Source organism: Clupea harengus, chromosome 2, assembly GCF_900700415.2.
Source record: "Clupea harengus chromosome 2, Ch_v2.0.2, whole genome shotgun sequence".
In the NCBI taxonomy this organism is placed as follows: Eukaryota; Metazoa; Chordata; class Actinopteri; order Clupeiformes; family Clupeidae; genus Clupea; species Clupea harengus.
In genome coordinates this window covers 10,441,466-10,468,381 of record NC_045153.1, presented here as the reverse complement: position 1 = coordinate 10,468,381, position 26,916 = coordinate 10,441,466, and the positions used below count along the sequence as shown (strand labels likewise).

At 42.4% G+C, this 26,916-nt stretch overlaps 2 protein-coding genes across 6 annotated transcripts; one reads left to right on the top strand and one right to left on the bottom strand.

Annotated features, from left to right (window-relative positions):
* The first annotated feature begins 452 nt into the window (after positions 1 to 452).
* On the top strand, positions 453 to 16,264 carry tfcp2l1 (transcription factor CP2-like 1). 5 transcript variants are annotated; one of them, XM_031582335.2, is made up of 15 exons: positions 1,879 to 2,403; positions 2,924 to 3,075; positions 5,281 to 5,354; positions 6,708 to 6,813; positions 7,010 to 7,116; positions 7,464 to 7,616; positions 8,221 to 8,331; positions 9,819 to 9,916; positions 10,068 to 10,119; positions 10,534 to 10,627; positions 12,196 to 12,286; positions 12,508 to 12,629; positions 12,985 to 13,127; positions 14,029 to 14,080; positions 14,405 to 16,264. In XM_031582335.2, the coding sequence occupies exons 1-15, from the start codon at positions 2,342 to 2,344 to the stop codon at positions 14,485 to 14,487; spliced, it is 1,500 nt and encodes a 499-aa protein (XP_031438195.1). In that variant the 5' UTR covers positions 1,879 to 2,341; the 3' UTR covers positions 14,488 to 16,264. The 5 variants fall into 5 exon arrangements, with proteins under 5 accessions (XP_031438187.1, XP_031438179.1, XP_031438195.1 ...); XM_031582345.2 differs by having other exon boundaries at positions 1,887 to 2,403; positions 14,484 to 16,264; XM_031582355.2 differs by having other exon boundaries at positions 1,894 to 2,403; positions 12,508 to 12,593; positions 14,484 to 16,264.
* Positions 16,265 to 19,294: 3,030 nt separating this feature from the next.
* On the bottom strand, positions 19,295 to 20,296 carry LOC116222813. The gene is made up of 2 exons (XM_042709310.1): positions 19,853 to 20,296; positions 19,295 to 19,762 (listed from the first exon to the last, which is right to left on the bottom strand). Exons 1-2 carry the CDS (start codon positions 20,294 to 20,296, stop codon positions 19,295 to 19,297), a joined length of 912 nt encoding a protein of 303 aa, XP_042565244.1.
* Between the last annotated feature and the right edge of the window lie 6,620 nt (positions 20,297 to 26,916).

Below are 26,916 nucleotides of genomic sequence, written 5' to 3'. Positions count from 1 at the left end.
ACACACACACACACACACTCTCTCACACACACACACACACACACACACTCTCTCGCGCGCGCGCGACACACAAAGAGATGACTGTGCACCTGCTGAAGACACAGCTACCACCTCCACTGCATTAGACCCACACACACCTGTCTATAAGATGAATGTCCCAGGTCAGGTGACACAGGTGAGGCGCTGGCGGCAAGCTGAGAGGCCTTACAATCATATTAGTCACAGTGCTGTTTCATTTCTCTCTGTTGTTGCTGCTCCTCTCTCTCCCTCCCTCCCCCATCTCTTTTCTCTCGCTCTCGCTCTCGTTCTCTCTCTTTCCAAATGTGAAATTCTGTTGCCTCAGCTCGATGCGAGATGGAAAAGGACCATTATGACACTGTTAAGTTCTGTTGCCCTTGACATCCAACTCCCTTTTGCCAAACAAAAGAGCCCCGCACTCCTCTGAACCACAGCCCCCCCCCCCCCCCCCCTTTGTACATAACTCACTGAGTCTCCCTCTAGAGAGAGAGAGAGAGAGACGATAACAAAACACAAGTCAAAACCAAGAGACTCGTCATGAACTTGAAATGGGAGAAAGAAAGAAGAAAAAGAAGTTGGATGTCTCAGTCCTTTTGCACGTCAGCAGATAGCCTGCATGTTTGGGCCCACGTGACTCTGGTGTGTCTCCGCCACTGGCCCTGTCTGCGCTGCTGGAACTCTCTTCAGCTGTCTGGCCAGCCTGTACATACAGTATTATTGTTATTGTTATTGTTATTATTATTATTATTACTATTGTTGTTAACTCTTATTTTGGGCGAGGGGCGGGGTGAGGTAAATGTAGAGCCTATTGCTAATAGGGGCCCAGTAAGATGACCAAAACAAGCATCCATGTCAGCCTGGACCACTTCTGGACAGGACCCATCTGAGCTCCCATCGTGCCCTTCTGCAAAGCGCCCCTTCTGTCATGTAGTGCTGTGAACAGCATGTGGCTTGGCGAGGGTACCCAGTGTGTTTGTGCCTTTGGTAGAATCTGGCAATAGAGTATTCTGTTCTTTTTCCCCACGCGGTTCAGTTTGTCCGTTTGATTCTTCCTCTTTGGGCTGTGATGTGAAGGTAAAAAATGGAATGTGGCAGTCAAGTATTTCAGTTTGTTCCATAGGACCATTATTTTTTTTTTCATTTGAAATCCAACCTGTTCGTACTGAAGTGAGGGAAGGCCAACAGTCATTTGGCAATGGTGGTTTTTTGAGGTTTGGGTTTGCCATCGTTTGCTGATTTGTTGGTTGCAGAAATGGTTTTCCTAACAATCTGTTCACTACGCATGTAGATCTTTACTTTTTTGTGTTTTTGTGTGAGATTTGTTTCCTTATTCATATGTGTATTTAAAATGTAACTTCCTTTTTTTTCTTTGTTTATCATGGCGACTGTACAGATTTGGGGAGGGGGGGTTGAAATCCACCTGTGATAGATTTGCAACAATATACATTTGTTTGCTCTAGAAATAAACAATGATGAAAGTTTATGTGATGTTTTTTTGTGATATTCTCAACTATGTCAGACTCTTTATTTATACTGAAAATTTTGATTGCTTTGCACTCTAACTCATCGTCGACGTTCAGGTGAAAAGGTAAAGGTCAGGTATTTCTCGGACGCTTTTGTCCAAAGCGACTTGAGAAAACCACTCTGCTTTCGTCAGGAGTGTCAAGTCATTGAGTTATGCTGTGAGTGTTAATATTAACCGGCTGAAACTCCAGTTCGCCCTGACACAACAGATGTGGCGGGCGCTGGGGCAGGAAAGGAGGTGACACGCGGAGTAGGTCGCGCTCGCCCCACCTCTCCATAACGCACACATACCGTAAGTTGCATAACGACCAAGAAATATCAACACACCTTCGTTTATACACGTAGGCTAGTTGAGCCTACTAGATTTTAGTTGGTGCAATTGTCGTGTTTGGAAATTGGAACATTTTCCTAATTTGAAAATAATGACGCTCTCTCGAAACACCCGTACGCTAGTTGTCATCAATATTAAGCTTATTGCTTCAAGAGTGCTTGATCCAAAATTATTTATGTGCCCACAACAAGAAATTCAGACTTGACCTCTTTGGTTCATATTAATGGCTTGAAATACAGGCATACATGTTAATCCAGGTGGGCCGACAGTGGGTAGCCTGTAAGACTGTCGTGTACTTCTCAAAGGTCAGCTAAGGTATGCTAATCAAGTGGCGCGTCATGCCGCAGATAAAAGCGCACTGAGGAGCAATCTCCCTCAGTCTTACTGTAGCTTCACCTGGAGCCGTATCAAGGCGCAAATACCTCCCTTCACTCTCCTGCCCTGGATACCTGCGCCGAACTGGAGAACATGCTGTTTTGGCATTCTCAACCTGAGACTTACAACCACAGTTCACATGCGAATTATATTAGGTAAGTTTAATGGCAAAATTACTAAATTGTCGAAAATGAAGTGGACAACTTCTGCCATCACTGATTTAATTAACCATATTGTTGAGCCTAACCATACAGTCTAATACTCGGACAACATATTTGACTTAAGTTCTATTAATTAAGCCTACCGCTCATTGAAATGGGATGTCAAATGAAACTGTCGATATCAAAGTTATTTCGGCAGTTTGCCTATTTGAACATTTAAGCCTATTTGGCTGGCAAGTTCATGTGGCCAACACAATTTTACGCTGCTGTCTTGCTTTCGCCTGACCTGAATTAGCCGTGGCCATTTAAAACCTTTACCCTCTGGGGTAGGCCATCTTTGACAGGTTTTTCATGACTTGGCATATTTACAATTAACTATTGACATTTGCATGGTTAGCAGGGTTTTCAAAAAAAAAAATCTAATTGGCAATTCGGACACTTCCATCGATCCATGTCTGTTGAGAGTTAACTTGTCCGTCACACTTCTGGATAACAACCTGTCATCATTCCTCAGAGATGCTCTGGCGCCGTTCCTGAAAAACGAAGAGGAGCGGCAGACGTCAGAGAATAATGCCATTAACATGTCACCTTTTCAGTATATTCTCTGTGCGGCAACTTCTCCGGCGGTAAAGCACCAAGACGAAACTCTCACCTATCTCAACCAAGGTAGCTACTTATTATATTATTTCAGTGTGATATCCACAGGTAGCGTAGACTTGTTGGTTAGAAAGTGTGAATAGTTGGAGCTTGGGCCTACTTGGTGATCTGTTTCCTTAGTTTACAAAAAAAGTTAAAAAAAAAAAAAATTGCAGCCTACCAGTTGTCCCAAGCTCGATCGAGACACTTAAACCCAGTGATTAAAAGAGAGAGAGATAATTTCGTATAATCAATTTCTTGGCAATGACATGATTATGATGAGCTTTCCAACACTGGGGTCAAGTGACTCGCCTCTCTATCTGCAAGCTGTGTAGCAGCATTTAATCCTCTTAGAGTTAACCAGAGGTAGAAGTGAAGTGCTTTGACAGAGGGTTCAAAATGAACAAGTGCTTGATGCCTTGATTGCTTTCCCCTTCCCCTTCTCCTTCGTCATGCTTATCTTACTTATCAGTCAGTGGCAGGTCCCATGCCCTTTACACATGCCCCATTCAGCTTGTCTACTTAGAAACCCCTTCCATTTCATATATCACATCTTTAGAGCCCCCCCACCCCCACCCCACCCCCCAAAAAAAAAAAAAAAAAACAACAACACAGATAGATAGTCTATCTTAGGTGCCGGTCTGATCTTTAGTCTGAAACATAACCTGACTGTAACTCCCCCTGGTTCTTTCTTCTTCATCTTGACTTAGTCCAGTGCAGAACACTTCACTCTTAATATAACAGCACTGGACAGTGTGCTTTTAACTACAGGCTTAAGTACTGGACTTCTTTCTTAGACATGTTATACATCCTGACTTGAGTCACCACCAGCAGACTTACATGCATGGCCACCAGCCAGTGTTTCAGCATTGTTCAGCTTACTGTATCACACAGATGGGGAGAGTGAATGTGATTGGACAGCTTACTGTATCACACAGATGGGGGGAGTGAATGTGATTGGACAGCTTACTGTATCACACAGATGGGGGGAGTGAATGTGATTGGACAGCTTACTGTATCACACAGATGGGGGGAGTGAATGTGATTGGACAGCTTCATTGTGTCACAATAACTTCAGTTTCTTCTTCTACAGGGACCTCTTATGGGCGCTGTTTACCTATTGTTATAAGAACCTCAATTTTATAAGATTATAAATATATGTACACTTACATATACATATATTTGAAGATATTTATATATATATATATACACATACACACAGTAGGGGAGACCAGGTACAGTTGTAACACTTTTTGCTTTTTTTTTTTTGCTTGTTGCAAAAAATCGTCATAAGTGACACCTTTCAATTTAACGTATATGCAACACACAGCTTTTGTCTCTATATTTACTTCACTAATTCAAGCACATGTGCCTTACTTTTTCTCTCATTTTCTTAATGTGTCTGGGACAGTTGTAACTGTGCCTGATGAAAATTGTAACATGCCAGTTTGAAGGGGTTAAGTCAAGTTTACAGTAACAGTCATGCATTACTTAACCAAACTAGTGGTGGATTAGTTGTGTTCTTTAAAGGGTTTGTTTTCAAAATGCTACGGGAAATAGTACCTTACAAATCAAAGGTGTCACATTTTCGCAAAACAGCCTATTTCACTTGCTAGCTTTGCGTGCTGGTTGTAACCGATTGTAATGTTATAATTGTCCCCAACCAACCAACCTTATATTTGATAAGATAATTGGAATATAACACATTGTGTGCAGCTAATAATTATACTAGTATCTAGTTTGGAAATCACTGATCACAACCACCTTGTGTTCCTGTATTATTTGTGCAGTCAAAATTTTGTTAAAAACTTTAAAAGTTACAAATTTACCCTACAAAACGACTTCAGTCTATAATTTTGACAGGGATTGAGACACAAGCTGCAATTTTGAACGTAGCATGCTGATGCAATCACATGTATTCTGTGAGTTTCATCACATTTCATTGGATGTGAGCTGAGAAATTAAGCAAGTTACAACTGTCCTCGTGTTACAACTGTGCCTGGTCTCTCATATAAGTGTACAGATTACATCCAGATAACACATATCTAAACAACTACTGACTTTTAACAATTCAGAACCATTGATTTAGATTTGGTAAATGGACCCTCTAGGTAGGGGCCTCTTAAATGGGGTTTTCAGAGGTTTAAAATTGGTTAGGTAAAATCTTCACTTGAATCTACACATGCCCATCTATTTCTGACTGATTTTAATGAGGTTTGTTTTAATGTACTGTAGGTCAGTCCTACGAAATCCGTATGCTTAACAGAAAACTAGTGGAGTATACAGATTTAAGCAGCAAATGTGTAAAGGTAGGTTAAAGGTTTTGTGTGTATGTCTTTTTTGACCTTGATGTGACCTTTTTTGTCTATCTGTTTGTGTATGCATTTCCTAGTTTGTCAACAACACAGGTGACTGCTCAACCCTCTCAACACTTCCGGGGGGGGGTTGGGTGCCGTCCTTGAAGACTTTGGTACAATCACTCCACTTTTCTTCATCTTGATCACCCAACACGTTCAGCTTACACCTATTGATACCACACACACCCACACCACTGTCTTCCCCACATGCTTTCCTCTTGAACCCGTTCAACTTGCCACAGTTCTGCTTTCGGACATACTGCTGGGTCTTATTCATAAACTTATGTCATCTTCACTTCTTAAACTCCAACTGCTTTTTTTTCAGCTTTACGTATATATTTATGTGATAAAAGCAAATACACACTAAGCCCTGGATTTCTTCTTTTTTTTTTAAAGAGACAAAAAAAGTTTAGATAATAATGTAGGTTACCATATGTTAGGCAACATTAAATATTTCAATGGAAGTAAGAAATGACTCAAGATGCCATTCTTTTATGAATAATCCCTGCATAGTGAGACCAGATTAGACAGTGCTGTTTCTGTCATAGGTGAAATTTTCTACTTGTACTTGTATGTGATTAGATGTGTAGCCTCCTTGGCATCTGGCTGACTAAAGGCTCAGTTACGTCAAATGACTCATTATTTTTTTTCAGTGCAGGCCTCGGAGAACAGCTGTACAAAAACCGTTAAAAACCATTCTGAGGCTGCTTTGGAAATAATGAGTCATTTGATTGGGACTGTGTCTACATCTTGGTTTATTTGCCCTCTTGAGAATTCTTTGCCGTCAGGCTGTTCGGCGTGGTCGTTTTTTCCAATGGTGTTTAGTCAAACAGCCTAACGACACAAGAATCGACCGGGTGGCATCTCTTCAAACAGGCCAAGACTGCCCTGAACTCCTGTTGTCAGGGCGGCCAGGTGTAATGGCTTTTATGGCAATTAGCTAGTCCTTTTTGCAGGTTCTGAAATGATCAAATTTGTATATGTACATAACAATGTAGTAATCACATCTGAATTTTAGATGTTAAAAAAATATTTAAAATAAAACAAAATCAATACATGTATAGGTGTATATATATACTATATATATATGAAATGTCTCCAACTGTGAAAGCATTTTTGATCTGTTCTGTAAGACTCTGCACTGTTGTGCAGAGCCTCCACTGGTGGCATGTCGGAGCTTGCTGTGTGGTTTCGACCGCAAACAGCAAACTGTGGGATGCCCAGTGTCTGTCCACTGCACCCCTGTTTGGCTAACGCTCTGCCTCTGTGCCTCTGCGCCTCTGCTCTGTGCCTGCTGGCTTCCAGAGCGTGGTGCGCGTGGTGTTTCACGACCGGCGTTTGCAGTACACCGAACACCAACACCTGGAAGGGTGGCGGTGGAACCGGCCCGGAGACAGGATCTTAGACATTGGTGAGCTATGAGCCAAGGAGCTGTTTTTGTTTTTGTTTTTGTTTTTGTTTTTTAATTTGACATTTTGTACATGTGGAATGGAGTTGGATTGAAGGATTTGGGGGTTAGTGTGAATGTGACAACCCCACTGTTGAATCACGATGCCTCATGCATTTAGTCTCCTAAAAGGATTTGTTTCCGGCATGTTCTTGTCTAGATGTCCCTCTCTCGGTGGGCATAGTGGAGCCTCGTGCACACCCTCTGCAGCTCAACACCATTGAGTTCGTCTGGGATCCTGTCAAGAGCGCCTCCGTGTTCATTCAGGTACTGTGTGTGTCCTCTTCTGGAGCTTCTGCTGCGATGGTTTGGACCACAGTTGTGTTGCACAGCGCCAGGAAAACAATCACAACTCAAGTGAAGTTAAATCGTGAAGTCAGTCAATTACATGAATCCTGTTTCTCTTTGCTTTGCACACTTAGTCTGTTACAGTCTGGGATGCTATCGGCAGGGTAGTGAATGGGGTCACAGAAAGAAATGATCACTAATATCCCAATTTCGTTGTATGCAAATACGATGACAACACAGGCTTTCAATATTGATTACTTTCGATGGTCCAGGCTATGGCCGATTGTGTGTTGCAGTTCAATATCGTGTTGTTTTTCTCCGCGCAGGTCAACTGCATCAGCACCGAGTTCACTGCCAGGAAGCATGGTGGGGAGAAGGGCGTGCCCTTCCGGATCCAGATCGACACGTTCAGCTCAAACGGGCACGGGGAGTACCTGGAGCATGTACACTCCTCCAGCTGCCAGGTCAAGGTTTTCAAGGTGAGCCTCTTCTTCTACACACACACACACACATACGCACACACACACACACACAAACTCACATACATTCACACACACACACACATACACACACATACACACTCACACACAAACAAGCACCACCTACCGATGCTCAGATTATAAACACACTTTATGTGAATGGCCCCCTATAGACTACCTGCAGATGCTCAGATTATAAACACACTTTATTTTGATGATGCCCTATAGACTATCTACAGATGCTCAGATTATAAACTAACTATCTGTTGAAACTCTGTTAATTACAATTTATGGTCAAGGTTAGGGGTTGTGTTTGGTTAGGGTGATGTTCAGTGAACAATTAGTTGAATTTCAACAAACCATCTGTGAAGTCTCTGTAGGCGGACCATCCAAATAAAGTGTTCCCAGGGACTTCACAGAGATGTGTCCACCATTTAATCAGCCTAATAATTTGTACCTATGAATCTTAATTGCCTGTGTGTGATGTTTTGTATGTCTGTGTGAATGAAAGTGTGAATTGAGGCAAAGTAGTGATTCCAAATCTGAGTCTGTCCTAAAAGTGAATCACTGAGTCTGTCCTAAAGATCTCTGTTTTCCCTTGAAGCCTAAAGGAGCGGATCGCAAATTGAAGACAGACCGTGATAAGATTGAGAAGAAGACCCTTCAGGACAAAGAGAAATATCAGCCCTCCTATGAAACCACCATGCTTACAGATGTAAGTATTAGAGCTTAGTGGGACTTTTATTGAGGTCTGGAATATTCTTTTACAGCTCTGTGAGTTCTTGATGTTGGTATTGAAATCCCTCTCATGGCCTTGAAAGGGCTTGGATGTAGATCGACACCTTTGCCTCATTTAGTATTCACGGATCTATGAATATGCAAATTAGTCCCGCCTCTATCTATCTGCCTTCGGCTTGACTGTCACAGCTAATCAGCCAGCTAATAATGTGTTACTAATGTTAGATAAACATTGGTCCCAGTTGCTAGCTCTGACTTAACTAGATTAGAATGATAAACATCCAGATTTGCCCTTAGGGAGAAACGTTTTGAAACTCCCTCTAGACAGTTCCTTGGGTTTGTGACATATGAAACCCGGGCCGTCTGATTCCCGTGTTTTTGAGACGTGAGTCGTTGGTACGCTGGTGGAGGTGGAGATATACTCAACCATGCTGTTGATAAACATATCATCTATCATATAAAAACCACCATATGTTAACATGTTAACCAGGTTGAACTTTTTTCACCAGAGGGGGTCTTTAAATAACTGTGTAGCAAACTGTAGCAAGGCTGGTATTCAAATGTATTCATTATTTGTTGATACTGAGTTGAAAGGCTATGCAATGAGTTTGAGATACTTGCAGAATGTAGTGGGAGCAGCGTAGAAAACAGCAGAATTAAATTAAACCTATATGAAATGCCATGGAATCGGTATTCTTAAATATTGTAGAATTCAGTGGGCAGTGTGCAGAACACTAAGGATTCCAGTGTGGGGCTGGTTGAGAGGGGGCCGGGCTGGTTTGCCTCAGAATAAAACGAAAGCAGCCTGCTCACTGAGATGACACGTCCACTCGGCTGAGACACTGAAGTAGAAAACCCAGACAGGGCCTTATGTCGGTCACTGCGTCACATGCAGTTAATGGGTTGTGTTATTCGCCGCTGGCCCGGCCGTGCGCTATCTGTGTTTAACTGACACGCTGAGCGGCAGCGCGTTAATGATTGAAGCAGCTGGGACTGGTGACGGCTGTCGCCCCGCTAACCCGCTAACCCGCCCACCCCACCCCCCCAGCACTCTGACAAAACCGCTTGGGCCCAGTTCCACCAGGGGCGGCCATCCAGCCATCTGCAATGTGTGTGTCTTTGCTCAGGGGCCGCCATGCGTGTGTGTGTGTGCCCTGGTGAAAGAGTAACCATGATGGACTGGACTCTCTCTCAGGCTGCCGTTGGCTCAGAGGCTTTTATTATGGGGCCTAGCTGCGCAGCCAAGGAAACCTTCGATGGAGAATGTGGGATTAGGGAAGCCTCGGACCACAAGAAATGTGTATAAACAATAACCAATCTGTCTCCCTCCCTCTCCCTTTCTGTCTCTTCTCTCCTCTTTCTTTCTTTCTTTCTTTCTCTCACTCCATTTCCATCGCTCCTTCCCTCTCTCCTCATGACTCTCCATGTCTCCCTGTGTGCCTCTGCCTCCTGTCCTCTCCTCAGTGTTCCCCCTGGCCTGAGACTCCCAGTCTGAACAGCACAAGCAGCACTCCCTCTCCTGTCTACCAGAGCTCCCCCACCTCCTTCAGCTTCCCAGAAGGGTGAGTCTCTGCTCCTTTAGCCAGGCCACAGTAGGCCCACTACCTCTCCTTATCTTTCCTGATTGGCACCGTTAAAATAACACCCTCTCATGCTAAATGAACCCGGCCTGTTGTTCATTTCTCTTTTTGTCTGTTGTGGTTGCGCCCATAGAAACTGTTCTCCAGGCCAGCAGGGGGAGGTGTTCCTGCCCGGCTGCTCTGACGTAAGTACGACTGGACACGGCTGGTGTCAGCGCTAACGCTGTGGTCTCTTATCTATTTAGGCGTGTGTTTGAAGAGAAGTGGTCTCTTATCTTTTTAGGCGTGTGTTTGAAGACAAGTGGTCTCTTATCTATTTAGGCGTGTGTTTGAAGACAAGTGGTCTCTTATCTATTTAGGCGTGTGTTTGAAGACAACTGATCTCTTATCTATTTAGGCTAGATAAGCCTAAAAGATTTAGCCTATTAGACGATCGGTGTTAACTGGTCTCTGATTGGTTAAGAGCAGTCACCTGACCAGTCTTAACCAATCAGAGACCAGAATTACTTCCTGTTACCACCCATCGTCTGCTTACCACCCGTTGTCTACCGACAGCATCTGATCTCATTTCAATGGATCTTCTTGTTTCTGTCCTGTAGCACCTGCTGCCCTCGACCTCGCCCCAGGACACGCAGCAGTGGCTGCACAGCAACAGGTTCTCGCCCTTCTGCCGGCTGTTCGTCAGTTTCTCAGGTAAACGAGTGAAATAGAGGGGGAGGAAGAGAAGGTTTTTGGAAATGTAAATAAAACTACATGTACCGCATAGCAGTGCATAATATGATAATTTTTGACAGTAAAACCGCTTTCGAGCTGTCGCCCACAAAACTAAATTTAAAATAAAATTATAAAAAGTGTAGTATTTTACCCAAGGGTATTGTCTGGAATGCTTTGGTCAAAAAGTGAAATGACAGTTTTTTTTAACACAGACTTGTTACTTTTGCATGGTTAACATATCAAAGCTGGTGCAGTCACAGAACCAGCTACCCTGAATGTGCCGAGTATTGGCTTGGCTTAACCCTTCCAACCCGGAGGTGCCCCGTGGGGCAGTTGGAGCTATTTTTAGCAATTGAATTTAAAAGCTCCGCAAGTTTTTGTCCTACAGACATAACAATAACACCCTGAGAAACCCTGAATCTTCTCCTTTTCAAATATATGCATTTCGAAACTAAGACATAAATGAGCACTTTGTAAAGAGAATAGTGCCTAAGCCTTGCAAATTTCTCTCTCTGAGGGTGAAAGCAACCGGTGATGGCCCACCCATTAGCAAATTACAACTATTCATATGATAAATGCATAGTAAATCGGCGATCGCTATTGGGTTGTGACGTGGCCACAACTACTTTGAAAAAACCCCATTTCACTACAATGCTGTTGATTAACTTATAGGGAGTAAAACGCATGTCATATTATGCTCGGAGTTCTGAGTGTAGGCGAATACCGTCAACTCGGCAAGGCGATTTTGAATCATATAAATTACTTCATGTCGCTAAGACTATTCTACAGTAAAAAAACATATCATACTCAGAGTTAATTTTACTAGGCTACAAACGTCTGTGTTTGGAGTTTGTTGTCTGCACAGAATTTAGTATTAGGCTCCCGTGAAGTAATTACGCTCCCGTAAAGAACGTCATCCATGTTCACAAGCCATTGGCTTTGACAGACGGGCCATAGGACGTGACAATGGGGGGTGGCAATCGCAGGTACATTCAGACCTAACTCATCAATATTCATTGTGGGTTAGGTGAAGAAAGTGTCACTTGCTAAATTACTTAGAATCAGTATAGAAACCAGAAACACTTTCTGAATGCTAAACTCACCTATGTGGAGATATAACATATGTTTTCAAGGTTCAGAGTACAAAAGAAAACTTCCAAAATATTTACAATGTGTTTTTGTACAAAGTCTGAGCACCTCTGAAACTAGTTTTTTGTAAGAGTATGTTTAGATTTAATTTTAATAAAAAACTTGTTTGATTACATTCAGTTTACTCTCATTTTATTATTGCTGAGGTATTCTAGAATATAATAATAAATGCCACTTTTGCCTCATTGTTTTTAGTTTAGTGAAATATACAAAAATATCAGGCATGGCAGACACAACAAAGTCAAAAACAGGACTTGGAAGTGTTATTGTGATGAGAGAGATATTGGAAACACAGCTGTAACTTTAACGAGTCACATTTGATTTGTTGACATGATGTTTTGTGTGCAATCAACATTTTGCAGCCAACTTTGACCATGGCTTGTGTATAACCATCATAGGTGCAGATCTGCTGAAGTTGAGCAGAGATGATTTCATTCAGATCTGTGGACCAGCTGATGGGATTCGACTGTTTAATGCCATTAAAGGAAGGTGAGTCTCTCCCCAAGTCAATGACCAGATGCTTGTTTATCAACATGAAATAAAAAGGCATTTCAATAAGTTAGCGATCAGCCGTGTAATAGCACTGTTTGGAAATGCCACAAAATGTTACTCACTGAAGGGTTAGAGGAACCCTTAAAATTCCTTCTAAATCTCTCTCCTTCCCGAATGACGGTGCTCATCGTGTTCCTACGTGTGTGCTCCTCCATCAGGTGCATCCAGCCGCGCCTCACAATCTACGTGTCACAGCAGCAGGCCCTCAATCAGCAGACACCCAAACCAGGAGGAGGGGGCGAAGGTGGGGCGGCACCTGTCCAGCTGTCTCCTCTCTTAGGTTTCCCTGTCTCATTAAAACGAGAGAATACATTAGCCAGAGAAAAAAGGGATTTGGGCAGGAAAACAAACACACTGTTTGTCACTGAGGTCGTGAAAGTCTTGCTTTTACAACATATACCTGACATTTAAAAAAAAAAAAAAGCCAGGGTCTGAAGTAAGCATGTAAATTCTAATATTCAAATTAATACAAATTCAACACGCTGATCAGTGTCAATTTTATCCAGACTGATGCTTTAAACTCATTGATGCTTTAAACTCACTGATTTTGACTTTTGCACTGTTTGCTGTTGTGTTGTCCCCTTGTTTCATGAGTTTAAGAGTCTCATGCCTGTCCATCCTCTCTCTGCCTTTAGTGTACCACGCTCTCTTCCTGGAGGAGCTGACCGTGGTCGAGCTGAAGGACAAGATGGCCGTCCTGTTCAGTGTGCCCTTCAGGCAGCTGCGCCACGTGTACAAACAAGGCCCCACAGGCATCCACGTGCTGGTCACTGATGAGGTGAGAGCCACGGCAGCCCGCCGCTCAGAGAGGGGAATGGCGCCGGCCCATGTCTGGCGCACATCTGGCCCACATCTGGCTCTTATCTTATCTGGGCTTGTTTAGTCCAGAGCCGGCCAGCCTAGGGCCTCGGAGTGGCCACTTCCCAGTCTTTAGCACTCCCACTTGCTTTAATAAACCCCAACTATGAGTAGAAAAGCGCTACATAAATGCAGTCCATTTACCATTTAATACATTCAGTTGACTTTATCCAGACTTACACTAGAGGGACTGACAAGCCGGCTGACAAAAGCGCACACACACACACACACACACACACACACACACACACACACACACTCACACACAGTGCATTTGAGCTTGCAGGAAGAGAAATGGTTATAGTGACAAGCCTTTCTCCTGTAAGCTCTCTGGCTCCACCTTCTGGTGTGTTCTTGTTCATTTACCTCTGAAGAAAGAGTAAAGAAATTTGAGAGGCCAGCTAACTTGTACTGTCAGGCACCTACACATACACTCCTGGACAGCTCCGTACATAAAAAAAATGTACTTAAACCCAACTTTGGAAAATAAAGTGAAGCACCAAAGTTCTGAACATCCAAAAACCACTGTGCTTGCTGTTGTTCTGTTTGTCCTCTCTGCTGTGCCATAGAGGCAAATTTGCCCTGGCATGTTACAGGAGTGAAGCCCATAATGAGCTCTGGACAACAGCCATAGTTATTAGTCAGTCATTGGGAGTGGGTATCCTGCAGGGTGCAGCCAGTCTAGCTTGTGTTTAGTAACTGATCATCAAGCTAAAAATGTCTTTCCACATCCTCATCACTGGGGCAACTTGAGCTCTGATCATGTGCTAGGATAGCACTTCTGGCTAGTTGTCTCACTGTGTTTCTTGTCTTTCACCCAGATGGTGCAAAATTTCTCTCAGGAGGCTAGCTTTGTCATCAGCACCTTTAAAGGTAACTGTAAACAGACCCTTGGCATCTTTCTCTTTTTAATTCAGATGGAATCACAATTCCAGCTACACATCCACAGCTTTTCCCTCACTTTCTCTCGATCTCTCTCTCTCAGTCAAACACACACACACACTCACACACGCACGCACACATACACGCACACACCCACACTCTCTCAGTCAAACATGCACACACACACACACACACACGCACACAGAACTATGCACACCGTCATCCACCTTTTTCATTTACAGACCCTCTCCAAAGGGATTCACACATACTCTCACATCCTTTCCTGTCTGTGTCCAGCCTGTCTCTCCCCTATAGGCCTACTCCACAGCATACTCTTATCTCTTCTTCGTTGGTTTGTCCTTATTGACTTTTATCTATTCCTTCACGATGACAGATGAAGGTAATGATGGCTACCATGTTGTTCTGAAGTGACCAGATCGAGCAGCTACTGTAGAGGAGGGATGTCAGGTTATTATGGGATGTCAGGTTCTGCCAAAAAGTGTCTTATAATCTGGGGAGGGCCACTGCACTCAGATGTATTTATAGAACTGTTAGTTTACAGAAGGATGTTTTTTTTTTTTGTAAAGTTATATAAAAGAAAGTTTTTTTTTCTTTCATTTTTTGTATTAAGTTATTGATTGATTTGTTTCTCTTGATGGAATATGTAATTTGCTTATTATAATGAGCACATGTAAAGGTGTTACGCAAGAAAATGTCAGTCGGTCTTAAATTAAATATTACTATGTATTGCTTTTTTAAGTTTTATGCATTGCATCATAGTGCTTTCAGCTTCAAAAAAATTGTTAAAATGCACAAAAACATTTGCATAAATCTATAAGGGTGAGTGAAAAAGTGACCGCAGTAATGGCTGGCTGCAGCAATACTAGTGCATAGCAACTTGAAAACTTGATCAAGTGCTGAGGTAAATTGTGTAAATAATACAATATAGGTAGACTACTAGATATTTTGGCACAATTAAATACAATTTGAAAAAATATGCATACGCATATACATTGCGGAAACTTTTTGAGTTGCCCTTCTGTGGAAATTTTGTATGGAAACTGGATCTGTTCTGCTTAACATCTTTAACATTAAATGCCAGAAGTAGTCACAGGGCTTGGAATCATTTGTAGTGTAATGCTATATCAAGGCTCTATCATTAGTACAGTCTGACAATTTAGGTATGTGTTTAATGAGTTTGACCGGTCCAAGGCTGGACATTATGAAGATGTCTTAGTTAACCATTAAGTTAACCATTTCATTTAGTATTATATTCCTCTTTCTGTCTTGTCATGCAAGTGATAGCTCTAGCTCTCTGATGATAATTATCTGTATTTTCTTACATTCTTTATGATAACTTTATGCCGTGTGTACAACTGCTTTGTGAATGGGAAAGAGTCAAGCGCCTACGCCAAAGCAGTGTGAATCTGTGTTTTCTAGTAACAGTCCTTAGATAATAGTTATAAAATTTGTTTTTAAGGGGGGCAACTCCTCGAGAACCAGCTAAGCAATAGCCTGATTCGTTTTTTAGCTTTCTAGTCAGAAATAAAGGTTTTATATTTAACAATAGTAGGGTCAGACACAAATGTTCTATTACCCCTTTAAACTGTATGTGTGTGAGCTTCAATGTTTTCTTTTGAATTTCCATTTGTTGATTTCATTCACCCAATAGCAACAGTAACTATGCAGCTTCATAAATACGACGTCGTGTTAAAGTGTATTCGTGTTAAACCATGGCTTACAGCTGATATACTCAAAATGAAAATGCCAAATGTATACATTCTAAAGCTAATGAACAAATGTGTCTGTATGACTATGTGTATATGTCATGTGTGTGTGTTTGTGTGTGTGAGTGAGAGAGAGAAAGATTGTGTATTTGGCGTATTTAAATGTGCCTTTGACTGTATGTCCATGTACACTGTATATATATACACTAATCTCCGGCATTGAATGATTCGTGTTTAGGGAAATTATGAAAACCTTTACATTGCACAATCCTGTGATGAAGCTGCATACTGTTGCATTGAGGAGTGTTAAAAGCAACGTGTCTTGTGCTTTACATAACAAATGACATAAATCGCATAGATATTGTACTGCCATGAGTTATATTTAAGATGTTTTGAGCGGAGGGATGAAGGTTTCCCATTCTCCCAAAATAAAGGATTTTGCACTGTCCTTCTCTCTTGTTTGTGGTACACTCATGTGGTAGAATCTAATGAGCACACCAAACTTGAAAAACAGACCGGAAGACGTTGTCACCCACTAAGTCCGTTGCTCAGAGGGCCTACCTGACTGCAGGAAGATGTTGGCATTTATACCATTCAGTCCGGTAGAATACAGGGGGGTGGTTGGTAAGACCACACCTTATAGGTAATCGCAGGAAGGGGAGACAGTGTGGTGGGGGTTCATCTGTGGGGGAGCGGGTGAGAACAAGGACAAAGGTTGAGAACAGAGGACCACAGGTTGAGAACAGAGGACAACAGGTTGTTGATAGCAGGAAGGAGGCTATCTGGGGGGAAAGGGGTTCAGATGCTAAAGACAGAGTACACATCCAGGGGTATGGGTTACAGAGTAAGATGATACAAAATTATGTAAGTACTAAGCTCATGTCTGTTACAAGGAGAATAGCAATATTCGGTTCCATCACGTACATCTAACATTATTGGCTGACTAAAGTGATGACTTCACTTTAAACTAGTGCTGTCAAACGATTAAAATATTTAATCGCGATTAATCGCATTTATGTCATAGTTAACTCAAAATTAATCGCGATTAATCGCAAATTTTTATCTATTCTAAATGTCCCTTCGTTTATTTATTTTTTCCATCATTTTATTTTTATTTTAATGCCCTTATCAACATGAAAAAGTGGATTGGCTTGCTTTATGCAAATGTTTTATTTTATTGAAAACCAACATTGCCAAACAGGGCGGTACAAAATAAAATTATAAAGTGCACATTTCAGGTAAACAAGGACTCAGCCTATAGTGCAGTTAAACCATGGCTTAATATTTTCTTTTTTTCAAGTTTGCTGGGAACATAGCAGTCAGGCCTCTTATTTCAGAAACAATGAACCGTAACAGTTAGTTTACCAATAAAAGGTAAGCCTACTACTTCTTTGCTTTCAGCCAGCTGCCTGTTGACATTTTCAGACAACAGTGAAGCTCGCTTCTTTTGCACAACACAACTTTTAAAAGTAAACTTTCCATTCAGAAGCTTTTTATCATCCATTTCGCCGTATCACGCTCACCTTTCACTCAAACCGTAACGTTAGCCTACTACACAGTTTGCGAGGCCAAAAAGAATGTTAATCTAAAAAAATAAAAATAAATAAAAATCTCGCGATAAAAAAATTAACGCCGTTAAAATGGGTTTGCGTTAACGCCGTTTGTCGCTACACGATGGTGGTCCTTTGGCGGATAGTAGTCCCTCACATTGCGCATGCTCAGACACAAACGGTTTACGGCATAAGGCTCAACATCAACATCAACATATCTGGCTTGTCTTAACGCATAATGTAGGTTTATTTAATGTTATATTTAATTATGTTGTAAACGGCTAACAGCATAAGGCTCTACGTCAACATATGAAACGAAACTGGGGGGAGACTTTTTGATCCTCCACCTCATCTGTTTTGTCCACTGTGACAACATCTTCTTTGTTTTTAAATAAATGGTCATGTTTTCAAAAAACTGGCTTTCGTCGCTTTTCTCCATGATTGAAAACGGATCTGTCGTTGTGACGCATGCGCGCGCGGCTTCGCTGTCGACAGCAGTCGACAGTGTCGCAAAATAACGCATGCGCAATGTGAGGGACTACTATCCGCCAAAGGACTACCATCGTGTAGCGACACCGTTAATAACACGTTAAACTGACAGCACTGATATATATATATTTATTTATATATATACCAATCTAATGTGGGTTTTTGTTGTGGTTAATTTCTGCAGCTAATTATACAATAAAGCCTTTTAAAGAAGATTCTGAGTTCAGAGATTCGTTGAGTAGTAATGCCTTTATTGGAGATCAACAAAGGTAGACTGTCCATGGAGAGTCTGATGTTACAAGGAAGTATCAGAGTTATAGTCTTAACTCTCCCAATAGTTGACCTCCCATTTTCTTATGTCACATTGAGCATGGCCTACCATTAAGGAACAGCATCCTTGGCAACATGCCACTATTATGTTGGATTTCCTTTTCTTCCAACTTTCACCATTTTGTGTAATACTTCTTTACCGTTTCTTCTGGCTGCTTTAGTCAGGTGACGTGATCGTGACAAGAGTGATAAAAGCATGAAATTTGGCACACAATTAGCTTATACCCTACCAAATGATATTAGAAGGGGTACCAGAGTGAAACTGCTCACTTTTCCGTTTTAAGGAGCTATTTAGTTTTGACCGAAATCAAGATTTGGGCTACCTGTGGTTCGATTCCAAAACAATTATTTGACCACCATTTAAAACAAAATTTGCATTTTATTTTTTATATGTATACGTACTGTACTATTTTAATTATGATTTGCATCAACATCATTAAAATAGCATCAACAAAGGTGCATTATAGTACCAGAACCACAGAAAAGCGGTAAAATGGGCACAGATTGAGCGCGTTTCTTTTTTTTTTTTTTTTACATCAAATCTGATCATATGAGGAATGTGCTGTTATAAATCGCTCTACAATTTTCTCTCTGGACAGTCACATTTACACAATGGCGTACACTTCAACTTTTCTTTAACACATTTGCAACGTGAGCAGCACTGTTTGCAGGTGCACTTAATCAGCTCTCTGCACACAGTAGAAACTTTGGGGATAGTCATCCAAACCGGTTCCCAGTGGTTGCTCTCTCCTAGGAACCATGAGAAATCTGTGGGAGGAGGAACATCCTGCATTGCCTGTTCAGATGACGTCCAAAGTCCTGCCTGGTATACTGCCCTCCGAGCATGTTGCAGAAGTGCATCCTGAAATTGTGTAAAGAGTAGGGTTGCAAAGGGGCAGAACATTTCCGGTAAATGTAAGCTCGGGAATTTTGGAAATTTTGACAAAGACAGGAAAAAAACTCCATAAATATTAATCTGTATTGATAAAGCGTTGCTCAATATTTCCAATGATGACACAGAAGGATTACATTTTAAACATGCTTTATTTGAGCATGATCATGAAGCATATATCATTTGACAACATGAGCAGTTGAGCAGTGTGTTCCCTTCAGAGAGGAAAGACTAGGAAGCCACTGAAGGTGCTGTGGTTATCAGAATTATCATAGAGCCTGTGGCCTGCAGGGAGTCTCATGTTAACTACATCTCCCACCTCCAGCTGCAGAGTCACACCACTGGAGAAATAGGAGCGCTGTCCATCATTATCATACTGTCCCAACCACATGACCTGCTCTTCATTCTTAAACATCCTGATATACATCAAGCGTGAGTTTAGTACATCCATGACTGTGAATCTGAAGTAGTAGACTCCTTTTACTGGAGCTGTGAAGAAGCCGGTCATGTTGCTGTAGGCCTGTCCAACATTGGTGATGATTCTAGTAAAGACCAAGTTCAGCTCAGTGTTCCCAGCCTCTATGTATCCTGAATCAGTCAGACCTGCTGAGAATGCCACTTTGGGTTTCTCTGTAATCTCTTTCTCCAGATTCACTACTTCAGTCTCAGTTGCTGCCAGTCTGGTCTTCACATCTGTCAGTTCTGCCTCTTGTGCTGCTTGTTCCATCTTGAGTTTCTCCACCTCAGTCTCACTGGCAGACAGTCTGGTCTCCACTTGGGCTTCACCAGTGTTTATCCTTGTCTTCAGCACTATCAGTTCTGCCTCTTGTGCTGCTTGTTCCTTGATCAGGTTCATCACTTCAGTCTTCATATTGGTCAGGTCTGTGTGTTGTGCTGCAGTGTCTTTCTTCATGTGCTCCATGTCAGTCTCCGTGGCTACCAGTCTCTCAGCAACTGATCTTAGATCAGCTGTCTGTGCTGCTGCTTCCTTCCTCAGATTCAACAGTTCAGTTTCACTTGCAACCAGTCTGGTCTTCACAGCTGTCACCTCTGCCTCTTGTGCTAAATTCACCCTTTCCAAAGCCTCCACTTTAGTCTCGCTGGCCACCAGTCTTTGTTTCACAGCATCATTTTCAGCCTCTATTTTGTTCAGCAGATATTTTGTGTTCTGTAGCTCATACTGAGTGAAGCTCAGAGTCATTCCTTGCTTGTCCACCATGTATCTGAGTTCCCTGAGCTCAGCAGGGACGTCCAGCTGGGTAGTGACTGCAGCAGCAGCAGCAGCCCCAGTGCTCTGGCTCTCAGTGTGAACTTCAGTCTGGGTGCTCCGAGTCTGAGATCCACACATGGAGAGCAGCAGCACCAGCAGTGTGATGACAGCCCTCATCTTTAACATCACTCCCTCTCTGACACACAGTGGTTTTGTAGTAGCAGTAGTAGTATTTGCAGTAGTAGCAGTAGTATTAGTTGTAGAAGGTTGTTAGTATCAGTCCTGAGACACCCTCTTTTATATGCCTCAGTTACTCATTATGTAAGAAATTTCATGATGTTTTGAGGTTAGATAAAGTCCAGGGACACTGGTCAGAATTAGTAATAGCAGATTTTCCAGGACATATCTGGTTATCAGTGGTGTGGGAAAATCAAACCTGTCACCCATAATGTAGGATAGGTGGGGCTCATGTTATGTTAATCATTGACTGCAATGTCATACCAGAGAGGAGGGAAGTCTCTACAAACATATAGACTTAAAAAAGAAATGTTTAGAATTGGAGGTAGTAATAGTAGTAGCAGTTGCAGTAGTACTTTATGAGGCTCAGTCTGTGAACACCCTCTTTTATATGTTATTTAGTGATTATTTATAGAGACATATCCAGACATTTCTGGTTGTTCAGTTATCAGTGTTGTGGGAAAGTGCAAGCCTGTCACCCATCATGTAGGGCAGGTAGTGTAATTACAAAAACTGTAGAAGAGGAAAAAGAAATAAGCAAAATAGATCTTTGGGTGACTTGGAATACTTGATTACTTTCAGCATGGAATATATTCATGGCCACTAATCAAACAAAAAAGAGCTGAAACATGGTGTTCCTCGAGATTTCAATCGTTTAATCAATGTTTAAACAAAACTTAAACACCTGTCACTGGCAGGATCATGTAGGTAAGGTGTGGGTTAATGTCCTTATTCAGCCTCACAGTTTATTTTATTTCATTTACAAATACATTTGAATAAACTTGTTTTCTTGTTAGCATCATTCATCCCTGAACCTCTGGAAGGGGAGAGAAGAGAGAAAGAACTGAACTATCTTTACCAGAACTGGGAAGCATAACTGTCAGCCAGTGTGTGTGTGTGTGTGTGTGTGTGTGTGTGTGTGTGTGTGTGTGTGTGTGTGTGTGTGTGTGTGTGTGTGTGTGAGGGAGAGAGTGACAGACAGACAGACAGACAGACAGACAGACAGACAGAGAGAGAGAGGGAGGGAGAGGACACAGACAGACAGACAGAGGGAGGGAGAGGACACAGACAGACAGACAGACAGACAGAGGGAGAGACGTATACAGTGTTTAGTACTGAACTGCACAGTTAAGCTATAGAACCTACAGACATAACAGCATACAGTGTGTGCGTGTGAATGAGTGTGTGTGTGTATGGTGTCACCAATGCATAGGAGCTGGCGGCTCATATGAACGGCACTGAAATAATTTGACTCCTCAAACACTTGAATGGAACTGAACTAACTGGTTCCCATATATATAACTGGCACTGAACGAAATTGACTCCTCTGGTTCCCATACATATGAGTGGCACTGAACGAAAACTTTTTTTTTTTTTTTTTCCAATGATGGCCAAAAGGCAGAAATAATAATTAAAAAAAACACTTGTCAATACAGAAAATAAATAGACTTAGTAGTCAAAACAAACAATCAAATAAATAAATAGTCACCTGACTAATTTAACCACAATCACTGGCAATTTCAAACCACAAGGGCAATTTCAGAGAGCAATTAAGACTTGCATCTCACCAGCTCTCACTAATAAGACCACTTTCACTGGTCAATTGCAAATTCAGAGGGTACTGAGACTAGCGTCTTCTCCTCACCTCCTCTCCAGAGAGACTGAAGAGCCATGCTTAAATTAGGCCTGCACATGCCCCTTCAATTGGCACATACCAATATACAAAAAAACATACAGGGGGGTCTCAGGCATGCAAAACTACTCCAAATAGCTGGACAATTGTAGGGTTACCTTTCAAACACACTTGCTTCCCAAAGGCATAGCCAACAAGTCATTTTAACAGCATAAACTATTAAAAACAAAACAGGTTCACTTCCGGTTTAATTAACCCAGAAGTCATAGCATCTTTTAAATCAGCTGTTTGGCGCAGAACAAACAGAACAAACAGAAGACGAGACACTGAACAACGGTAAGATGAACTATGCTATATGAAAGTTTGATGTAACATTATTAAACTAAATAAACAGAACATATGAGACAAGACATTGTAACTTGGCCATTTTTTACCGGAAAAAGAAAGAGTATGGATGTTTTTAAAGGGTAAATAGGTGTAATGGTTGAAAATAGCACTAATATTATTCACGGTGTGTATGATGAATGACATGGTTCCCGAATTTATAAAAACTGCATACAGGTACGGAAAACAGACATAAAACACACATAGGCAAACAATTGCACATTCATAAATGTTCGTAAATGTAGGCAGCGCCTCGCTGCTGTGACGGTAGCCATACGCACCGTCACACAACAGCAGAGTGTACAGCAAATAGCATTACTCCTTACAGCTGGTGATCAAACACATGAGTCATTGGTCATGTTCACGGTGTGCTGCTCATAGACTCAGGCTGGTTTTGTGTCCCAATATGGCCACTCCTGCAGTCCTGACTACCTCTGACTGTCAGTCCTCTTGTTCAGAGATGAAAAGCCGCATCTGCTGTGTTCTTTAGGAAGATGCACACTCTTTCTTTCTTTCTTTCTCTTTACCTTTTCCCTTTAAATCTCTCTCTTTCTCTCAGTCTCTCTCTCTCCCTCCCTCTCTATCTCTTACACAACACTGGCTGTATAGTGTTCCGTCCTAATCTTCCATTCTTTCTTTGAGAGTCTTTGCTCTTTTCCCTGTCCAGTCGATAAACACAGTGTGGTTGAGAAGATGTTTGTATTAATCTGAAAGATTTAGGGTCAACTAAAGCAACGCTCTCGCTCTCTCACACTCACACGCACACGCACACATACATTTTCTCTGTTTCTCCTTTTCTTCCTTTTCATTTGCTGCATCTGTTCCCTCTTGGCTCCACACTCTTAATTAAAGACAGGAAAAAAACTCAATGAAACTGTGTTGATAAAGCATTGTTCAATATTTCCAATGATGACACAGAAGGATTACATTTTAAAAGTGCTTTATTTGAGCATGATCATGAAGCATATTATTTATCATTTGACAACATGAGCAGTTGAGCAGTGTGTTCCCTTCAAAGAGAAAAGAGCAGGAAGCCACTGAAGGTGCTTTGGTTATCAAAATTATCAAAGAGCCTGAGGCCTGCAGGGAGTCTCATGTTAACTACATCTCCCACCTCCAGCTGCAGAGTGACACCACCTGAGAGATAGGAGTGATGCCCATCAGTATTGGCCTCTCCAATTGCATGACCTGCTCTCTATTCTTATACATCCTGATATACATCCAGTGTGAGGAAAGTTGATCCATGACTGTGAATCTGAAGTAGTAGACTCCTTTTACTGGAGCTGTGAAGAAGCCGTTCATGTTGCTGTAGGCCTGTCCAACATTAGTGATGGTTTTAGTGAAGACCAAGTTCAGCTCAGTATCCTTAGCCTCTATGAATTCTGAGTTAGTCAGACCTGCTGAGAATGCCACCTTTGGTTTCTCTGTAATCTCTTTCGCCAGATTCACTACTTCAGTCTCAGTTGCTGCCAGTCTGGTCTTCACTGCTGTCAGTTCTGTCTAACGTGGCACGGTGGCTCAGGTGCTTGCACTGCCGCCTCACAGCAAGAAGGTCATGGGTTTGATTCCCGCATGGGGCGCTGTTGGCTCTGGGAGGCAGGTCCTCCCCAGACCTTCAGTGCTCAGGTCTCCCGGGCCTTTCTGTGTGGAGTTTGCATGTTCTCCCCGTGTTCACAAGGGGTTTCCTTCACTAAGAACCCCAACAGAAAAACATGCAAAAAGAACAGAACACTTCTGTCTGTCCCTGACCAAGACGATAACGATCAACTACTGCTAACGTCTGCGTCGGAGGAATATTGTCCAAGTCTCTGTTGCGCTTTGAGAACAGCATCATTCTTGTCTCATTTACAGACATCAGGGGACTAGGGTTGGGTACCGAGAACCGGTTCCAATACAACTGGTACATACCCGAACTGTAATGCAACGCAGATTTCAGGGCTTCCTTTCGGTGCCTGAGCCGATTGAAATAAATAACACCAACAAATCATCCAGCTAAATGAACAAAACTTACGTAAAATGTTGTCTTATAAAAAGGAATTATTTCAGGCTGCAACATGAAACACGGGGGCTGGTTCCAAAACAGTAGAAAACTAGCGATAGCTAACGTTAGTGGCGTAGATCTGTCTCAGTACGATCTGTATGAATGTTTTCTTGGTCACAGTATGCTAGGCAGATTTCGAGGGGCACATTTAACATTTACATTTACATTTAGTCATTTAGCAGACGCTTTTGTCCAAAGCGACGTACAAGGGAGAGAATATTCAAGCTACGAGCAATATAACCTGGTGTAACAATAAATAAATACTACTTTACATAAGAAATATAACAAAATGAAATAAAAAAGAAAGAAAGAAGTGCAGAAATGTAACTGCTGTAATTGCAAGTTACGCACTAGTCGAAGTGCCAGTTAGGACGGGAAGTGCTCTCTGAAGAGTTGGGTCTTCAAAAGCTTCTTAAAGGTAGAGAGGGACGCCCCTGCTCTGGTAGTGCTGGGTAGTTCATTCCACCAACGTGGAACTACAAATGAGAATAGTCTGGACTGCCGTACTTGCACAGACGGCAGTGCCAAACGACGCTCACTAGAAGAGCGCAGCATCCTGGGTGTAACACTTGCCCTTACAAGAGCATTTAGGTAGGTGGGAGCAGAACCATCAAGCACTCTGTAGGCAAGCATAAGTGACTTGAACTTAATGCGAGCAGCTACAGGCAGCCAGTGGAGGTCAATGAGTAGCGGGGTGACGTGTGCCCTCTTCGGTTGGTTGAACACCAGACGCGCCGCCGCGTTCTGGATCATTTGTAGTGGTTTCACCACACAAGCCGGCAGGCCCGTTAGAAGGGCGTTGCAGTAATCAAGGCGGGAATTCACCAAGGTTTGCACCAGCAGCTGGGTGGCATACTGGGTTAGGTACGGCCTGATTTTGCGGATGTTGAATAGCGCAAAGCGGCAGGACCTAGAGATAGAGGCAATGTGGTCCGTGAAAGTCAGTTGGTCATCAATAATGACCCCGAGGTTTCTTGCTGTTTTGGATGGAACAAGAGACAAGGAGTCAATATTGATGCTGATGTTGTGGTGGATGGCCTGTTTGGCTGGAAAGACCATCAGTTCCGTTTTGGCCAGGTTCAGCTGAAGGTGGTGGTTTTTCATCCACGTGGATATATCAGCAAGACAGTCCGAGATCCGCGCCGAGACAGTGGTGTCCTCAGGAGGGAAAGACAGAAACAGTTGAGTATCATCGGCATAGCAATGATAGGAAAAACCATGCGAGCGGATGATAGGGCCCAGCGAAGTGGTGTAAATGGCAAAGAGAAGTGGTCCCATCACCGAGCCTTGGGGCACCCCTGTGGTAAGGTGGTGAGGTACAGGCAGCTGACCTTGCCATGACACATTGAACGAGCGCCCAGTGAGGTACGATTCAAACCAGGAGTGCGCCTTGCCAGAAATGCCCATACTTGACAGTATGGACAGAAGGATGCGGTGGTTGACTGTATCAAACGCAGCTGATAAATCAAGCAGGACGAGAGCTGAGGATTGAGCTGCTGCTCTAGCTGTTTTCAAGGCCTCTGTCACAGACAACAGGGCTGTTTCGGTGGAGTGACCACTTTTGAATCCAGACTGGTTTGGATCGAGGAGATTGTTCCTTGATAGGAACTCTGTGACCTGTTTGGAAGCTGCCCTCTCAATGGTTTTTGATAGGAGCGTGAGAAGTGAGACCGGTCGATAGTTTTCCACCTGAGTGGGATCGAGAGACGGCTTCTTGAGCAGCGGTGTTACCCGAGCCACTTTAAATGAAGAAGGGAATGTTCCAGAATTAAATGAAGCATTAATCACCTGTGTTATTGCCGGTAAGACGGCAGGCGATATTTTTTAAACTGTCCCATCTCCCAATGTAAACTTTGGCCTGTGTCGCTCACGCTCATTGGTGTTTCCATAACAAGTCATAACAGTCTTATGACAGCGAAGAGCAGACAGCATTTCACAGAGCAAGCACAAACAGAGCTAGCCATCAATTTAACAGAGAAAATGCCGAAAGGTAAACGGTCAAAAGTGTGGCTGTATTTCGCACAAAAAGATTCAAACAACGCGACTTGCAGGAAATGCAACAAAACAATTGCGTGTAAAGGGGGGAGAAAAGGCAAGAGTCAAAAGCAGATCAGCAACCGGAGACTGAAGACTATACCTAGTCTCTTAAAGGGGCAGTACAAATTCACGTACTCAGTGCGTTCAAATAACAAGATTAAGTATAAACAAGATAGAAAAGATAGGTATCAAACAAATCAGAAAATGGTGAAATTTCATGAAATAAATGCAAACAAAATAATACTGTTGTGTCCTGTACTTTTAATGCAGCACAGGAAGTACCTATACAGGTTGTAT